The 6541-nt window shown below is 61.0% G+C and overlaps 1 protein-coding gene across 1 annotated transcript; it reads right to left on the bottom strand.

The window, feature by feature from the left end:
* Positions 1-751: 751 nt before the first annotated feature.
* LOC141729945 (serine/threonine-protein kinase pim-1-like) lies at positions 752-5447 on the bottom strand. Its single transcript, XM_074546603.1, has 6 exons — positions 5439-5447; positions 2672-2875; positions 2498-2548; positions 1934-2300; positions 1115-1291; positions 752-858 (listed from the first exon to the last, which is right to left on the bottom strand). Exons 1-6 carry the CDS (start codon positions 5445-5447, stop codon positions 752-754), a joined length of 915 nt encoding a protein of 304 aa, XP_074402704.1.
* Positions 5448-6541: the final 1094 nt, after the last annotated feature.

The raw sequence follows: 6541 nt of genomic DNA, 5'->3' as shown, positions 1-6541 counted from the left end.
GCCCCACCTCTGCTCTCACCATGGGCTTCGTTTGTGTCGGGCTGGCTGCCCCAGCCCCAGCCCCAGCCCCAGCTCAGGGCACGGTGGGTGCTGGGGGCTGTTGGCAGGGCCAGGAGCCCACTCCCATTTCGTACCCACCCCAGCCCATCCTCTCAGCCCTGCCAAAAGCAGCTGGGCAGCGACTGAAGAATGAGCTTCATCTGCCCCAGCAAAGGGGGAGCCTTTGGTTCCCAGCCAGGCTGGGTCATGCCCAAATCTGGCCAAATTTCCCCGGGTGGGGATTCATCTGCAAATTCCTTGTGGAGTTTGGCTTTGAAAAAGGTGCCAGAATCAAAGTCTATCACCTTCAGCCTCCAGTGGCCAGGCTGAGGAAGAGCTTGTCATCCTTGATGTCACCCTCGTCGTCTCCAGCAGCAGCAGCAGCAGCAGCAGCATCCCCACCCGCTACAGCTTCTCCAGGGGCTCCTTCTCCTTCCCTGGGGGCAGACCAGGCTCTCAGGGCTCTGCCCAGGGCCCCAGCTGTCAGGGAACCAGGACAAGCAAAACCAGCTTGGATGGCGGCCACCAGTGCTGGGCAGAGCAGCTCAGCTCCAGCACAAGGGCTGTGTGTTTCCACCCCATGACCCCGGTGCAGTGACACAGGCAGCACAAAAAGGGCTGGGTTCCTTTGCTTCTCATTGCCAAGGCATATGTGGAGCAGGAACTTACCAGGGCTCTGGATCAAAGTGTGCCTGTGGCTCTCTCCCTTCCTCTATGGCAGAGGAATATCCCACATCCAAGGATAAAAGTACAGGTCTTCCAGTGCGGGTCTATCCAAGGAGTTCACGGATAAACACCACCTGATCAGATCTTTGCATTCTGGGGAGAGAAAGCAGAAACTGACGGTCAGCCAGAGAAGGCTCCTGTCTGCTTTACCCCAGTATTCCCATGCCCAGTCCATGCTGGACGTGCTCAGAGCTGGGCCTAAACTTTCCCATCAATTCCCTGTCTTGGAGGAGAGCAGGAGAGCAGGACATGTGCCACCTCTTCAGCAGCTGCCAGAGCGGGATGCCCACGAGCCCGCTGCTGGCTCCCAGCACTGGGATTCCCCCCATGCCCAGAGAAGAGGATCCACCTTGAGAGAGCCTTTGTGGCAGCGGGAGCTGGCCCCAGCTGAGGTTCCGGCCCCTCCTGAAAGGGTGCTCCCCGCAGACCATCTGGTGCAGCAGGATGCCCAGGGACCAGATTGTTGCTGCCTCGCCATGGTACCAGCCAAAGTCGTTCCATTCCGGGGGGCTGTAGGACAGTGTTCCTATGGAATACAGATGGAGTTCATCAGGGGGATGCTGCTGCTCCCAGAGCCTGGCCCCAGCATCCCTGGGCCTGCGGGGGCTGCATCAGGGGCACACAGGGTGACCACTGCCCTCTCGCCCGCATCTGGGACTTGTGCACAAAGTTAGGGTTGGAAAAGAAGCCTCTGGCACTGGAAGAGAGCAGCCCTGGCTAGGCCCGACCATGACATGCAAAGGAAAAATCCACTCCATGCTGGGGAAAAAACATGCCCTTATCCTCCCTGCCTGCATTTCCCCAAAAAAATTATGAAGCCAAGGGAAATAGGGCGAGTGGAGCAGCCCAAGCCCTTCCTCTCGTCTGCACACCAAAGTGGCTGGGGCACAGGTTCCGCCCTCCCTCTCTGCTACCCCCACCCACGGGGGTTTTGGTAGGGCTGGCTGCCTCAGCCCAGCCCCAGTCCTGGGCAGCGTGGCTGGCAAAGGCTGCCAGCAGGGCTGGAAGATGGCTGCCCACCCAGCCCTGCTCTAAAGCAACTCAGCTGAAGATTCAGTGCCCTGACTGGCAGCAAAAGGGAGAATCCCTGCTGCCACAGCCAGCTTGGGCTGGGAGATGTTGGGCCATGAGATGTTAGCAGCGGGAGCACAGCCCTGGGTAGGCTCACCCGCAAAGTGAGTGTAGACTGTGTCCTGCAGGTAGGTGCCACAGCCAAAGTCAATCAGTTTGGCCTGCCCGGTGTCCAGGTCAACCAGGATGTTCTCTGGCTTGATGTCCCTGTGCAGGACCCCGCAGCTGGTGCAGTGCCGCACGGCCTCCAGCACCTGGCGGAACAGCTCCCGCGCCTCCTCCTCGGGCAGGAACCGCCGTGCCCCAATGAAACGATGCAGGTCCTGACACCGCTCTGGCCGCTCCAGCACCATCACGATGCAGTTGGGGAGCTCGAGCCACTCCAGCAGCTGGACCACACCGGGGAAGCCAGTGGACACCTTGGCCAGCAGCACAATCTCCAGGGGCGCGCTGGTGCCGTCGGGCTGAGGGAGGAGCACGATGCCGTCACTGGGGCCGATGCCGTGCCAGGCCTGGGGAAGCCCTCAGCCAGGCCGGGATGCTCTGCGCCCTGCGCTGGCCCCACGCCTGCTCTCCCTCGGGGCGTCCTGGCGGCTCCCACCGTGCCGGGCCCCGGCTCATCCCTGGCCGGCAGCCCCGGCTGCTGGCCCCGCTCACTCACCAGCTCGCCCCAGTGCCGGACGCGGTTCCGTGGCACCCTTTTGATGGCCACCTGCAAGCCAAGGCCAGCAGCGGGGTGAGCTCGCCGCCCGCACTGCGAGCCCCATCCTCCGCCCTCCGCCCTCCTCCTCCTCCATCCCCTCCTCCTGCGCCCGCCGCAGGCCCCGCCGCTCACCGGGGCGCCGTCTGAGAGCCGCGTGGCCGCGAAGACTCTGCCGAAGCCGCCGCGGCCCAGCAGCGAGCCCAGCCGGTACCGCTCCTGCAGGGCCTCCTGCGCCTTACCTGCGGGCGGGACGCGGCTGTCAGCGCTCGGCCCGGGGCCAGCAACGGCCCCCGAGCGCCCCTCACCCGCCCCGGGCCGGCCATGCCCAGGCGTTCGCTCCCGGGAACGCGGCACGGGAGGCTCGGAGCCGGCGGCCGCGCTGCCGAGCGGCGGAGCTCGGGCCGGGGAAGCCGCAGCGGAGGCGGCGGGAGCGGCCGCGCCGCGTGTGTCCTCCGCGGGCCATGGGAGGAGGCGAGGCCGGGGCCGGGGCCGGGGCCGGGAGTGGACCCTGCCTCGGGTCCGGAGCCGGGCTCGGGCCAGGCGGAGCCGAAGGGCGGCGATGCCGCCCTCGCACCAGGCACTGACGCCCGCCCAGCAGCGCCACCGCCAGTACGGCCAGAGCGGGGGGGAGGCGAGACCGCGGCGGGACGGCCGGGGCCGGGCACGGGGCAGCCCCGCCCGGGGCCGGGGGCGGGCCGGGGGCATGGCCCGGCCCTGCAGGGGAGAGGGAGGCGGGGAGAGGAGAGGGACGCCGGGCAAGGGACTCTGAGAGAAGGGTGCCCGACAGCGGGAAAGGGAGAGAAAGAGAAATAAAGGGACAAAGAGAAGGAAAAATAGGAGAAAGAGTGTTTTAAAATATCTGTTTTTCTGCTCTCGCCGCTGCTGCTGCCGCTGCTGCTGCCGCTGCTGCTGCCGCTGCTGCTGCTGCCGCCGCTGCCGCTGCTGCAACTGAAGCACCGGGGCCGTTCGTCCCCGTGTCCGTTCCCCGCTCGCCCCACGAGCCCCACGTTCGAGCCCCGCGCGCCCCGGGGACAGCCCCTCCGTCTGCCCAAACACGGGAACTTTGCAGCCTTGAGCCCACATGCGGAGCCCTGACTCCTGCGCACTGGCACAGCGATCCCCTCGCTCGCTGCTGTGCATTGTCCTTGCTGAGGGTCAGACACTGTCGGGCCACTTTCACTTTGGGTAGGATTCCTACCTGAGCCCAGCACTGCACTTACATATCCAGGGTTGCTTTCCTGTAAAAACAGGGGAAGGAAAGCTGTGTGTGGCTCATGGTACTTTAGAGCGTCTAAAAATCCCTAAGTCACCAATCTTAGAGGTGAGGTGCATCTGGAATTACTGGGTTGCAACATGGAAAAGGGGAGCATAGAAATTAACAGAGGAAGACATCTTGGATTGTTTCCTTCATTTCCATTTCCCTTCTGGAAAGCTGTTTCAGTTTTCCAGGAATCTTCTCCTGTCTGCTCTTCCCAAGAACCTCTCATTGAGAACAAGGTCAAGCTTCTGTCACAAGATTTTCCATCAGGAAATTATGCCACTGGTGCAATTTTCATTGTGACTGTTTGTGCTGGTTTAGGGCAAATTTTGGGAGGAAATCTCCAAAAGGGGTCCATCTAGAAAGCAAGTTCAAGCGGCCTCTCCCGCTACTAGTTCAGGAAAAGACTCGAGAAAACTGAAAAAAACCCCAGTTTATTCAACAAGTAAAGTCTTCGCAAGCATGGAAAAAGAATAATATTAAATAAAACCTCTGACAGTGCTGAAGAGATGGCAAATTCAGAAAGTCCTTTTTGTGGGTTGTAGTTGGCTCACTCGGTCTCTTCTAAGTCCCTCTGGTGCTGGAATGCAGCGTCCCAGAGCTCGGGGGGCCACAGGTGTGAGCTGTCAGTGTTTGTCTGGGTTTTCAGTCCAGAGCAGGTTTAAACAGTTCCAAGAAAAAGGAAAGCCACAGTCCAAAGACACTTCTCTGCCTAAGCTAGCTAAAACAAAATTGCTAGACCTGGGCTGTGAAGGCACTGGGAAATTTCCAAATCTGGGCACTGGCAGTCCCAGCGAACACCAGAACTGGATGGTGCTGGAGTTAGAGCCTGGAAATTTCCAAAATTTTAGATTTCTGTGCCACTGGACTTGGGCTGTGCGGGCACCAGGAAATTTCCCAATCTGGGTCCTGGGGCAGCAAACACAAGATGTGGGAGGTGCCAGACACAGTAGCAGGAAGTGTCCAGGTTTTGGATTTCTGTGCCAGCAAATTGCTGCACTTGGGCTGTGCCAGAATAGGGAAATTTTTGGATCAAGGCACTGGCAGTGCCAGCAAACCCCACATTTCAGGAAGGATTGGATCTGGACCCTTCCCTTCCCTTCCCTTCCCTTCCCTTCCCTTCCCTTCCCTTCCCTTCCCTTCCCTTCCCTTCCCTTCCCTTCCCTTCCCTTCCCTTCCCTTCCCTTCCCTTCCCTTCCCTTCCCTCCCTCAACAAGGTGCCAGAGGGGCTGGACAGCAGCCAGGCAGAAAGGGACCTGCAGAGACTGATGGACAGCAGGCTGGACATGAGCCAGCAGTGTGCCCAGGTGGCCAAGAAGGCCAATGGCTCCTGGCCTGGATCAGGAATGGTGTGGCCAGCAGGAGCAGCGCAGGGATTGTTCCCCTGTGCTCAGCATTGCTTGGGCAGCACCTCAAGTGCTGTGTCCAGTTCTGGGGCCCCCATATTTAGGAAGGACATGGAGGGGCTGGAGCGTGTCCAGAGAAGGGCAACAAGGCTGGGGAGGGATCTGGAGCACAAGTCCTGTGAGGAGTGACTGAGAGAGCTGGGGTTGTTTATCCTGGAAAAGAGGAGGCCCAGGGGAGACAAGGCGGTGTCAGGGCACAAGGGTGGACTTGATGATCTCCAAGGTCTTTCCCAACCTTGCTCATTCTGGTATTCTCTGAAACCACCCTTGGAGCAGTTGCAGGATGAGCCCTTGGCCTCCTGTTCAGCAGGTCCAGCAGCCCAGGTCCCCCAGCTTCTCCTGCCAGCCCCAAAGCCCATCCTGTCAGTCCTGCAGAGCCTCTCAGAGCTCCTCCTCACTGCCCAGAACAGGGAGCCTCAGAGCCAGACACAGCAACCCAGATGTGCCCCCCTGGCCTGGGGTGCCTCTGGCAGGGGAGCAGCAGGAGGCACTGCAGGAGCCTGCAGACAATTCCTTCAGCACTTGTAGGATGGTCCTGCTGCCCAAGGGACATTCCCATGGTGCCAAGTCAGGAACTGCAATGGGGAGTGGGGCCAGAGAGGAAAGGGCAAACAGGGATGGGCTGTGTGCAGGGGAGGGAACAGGGGTGGGCAATGGAAGACATTTGTATCAGGAAGAGTAAAGAAAGCAAAGCTGAAGCCAAGGAAATGCTCAGGGCAGTTTGGGGATGGCTGCCAGGCAGCCCTGGCTCTGAGCTACAGCGTCTGCAGTGGGACAGGAAACTCCCAGCTCATGGGAACAAACTTTCTGGCTGACTAGAGAGGCCAGGACAAAGCTGAGTGGTTTCCCTGGTGTCCCCCAGCCCTTGCTGGCCCCAGGGGCTGATGGCATTTGTGCTCCCTCAGGTTCATGTCCCCACACCAACAGCATGGGGGTGCTCCCCCTGCTGTGTGCAATGCAAACAGGGGCTGCTGAGCCAGTGCTGCTGTGTCTGTGCCTGCAAGGATGGGGCACCTGTGTGAGCTGGGGGAGAGGCCAGGTCTGCAGAGGGGGGATGTTGTTGGCAGCTCCATGAGGACGCTCTGGGACGCTGCCCTGGGCTGTGCAGTGCACTGGGGATGGATCAGCCCCTGCTCTGCTGCTCCTTCCCATCTCCCCCAGGGCCCTTGCAGAGCCCCAGCCATGCTGTTTTCCCCCAGCCTGCCCACGGCCAGCCTGGGGCTGCTCACGGGGCTTCAATGTACTGAGCATTGGCCTGGGTGTGTTCTTGAGAGAGCCTGGGCAAGGAGCCTGGAGTCCCCCAGGCCCAGGCCTGAGGCGTCAGCGCTGCCCCAGCAG

The sequence above is a fragment of the Zonotrichia albicollis genome, chromosome 8 (genome assembly GCF_047830755.1).
Source record: "Zonotrichia albicollis isolate bZonAlb1 chromosome 8, bZonAlb1.hap1, whole genome shotgun sequence".
Classification (NCBI taxonomy): domain Eukaryota; kingdom Metazoa; phylum Chordata; class Aves; order Passeriformes; family Passerellidae; genus Zonotrichia; species Zonotrichia albicollis.
The sequence above is the reverse complement of the archived record's forward strand: the minus strand, read 5'-3'. Positions and strand labels throughout refer to the sequence as shown.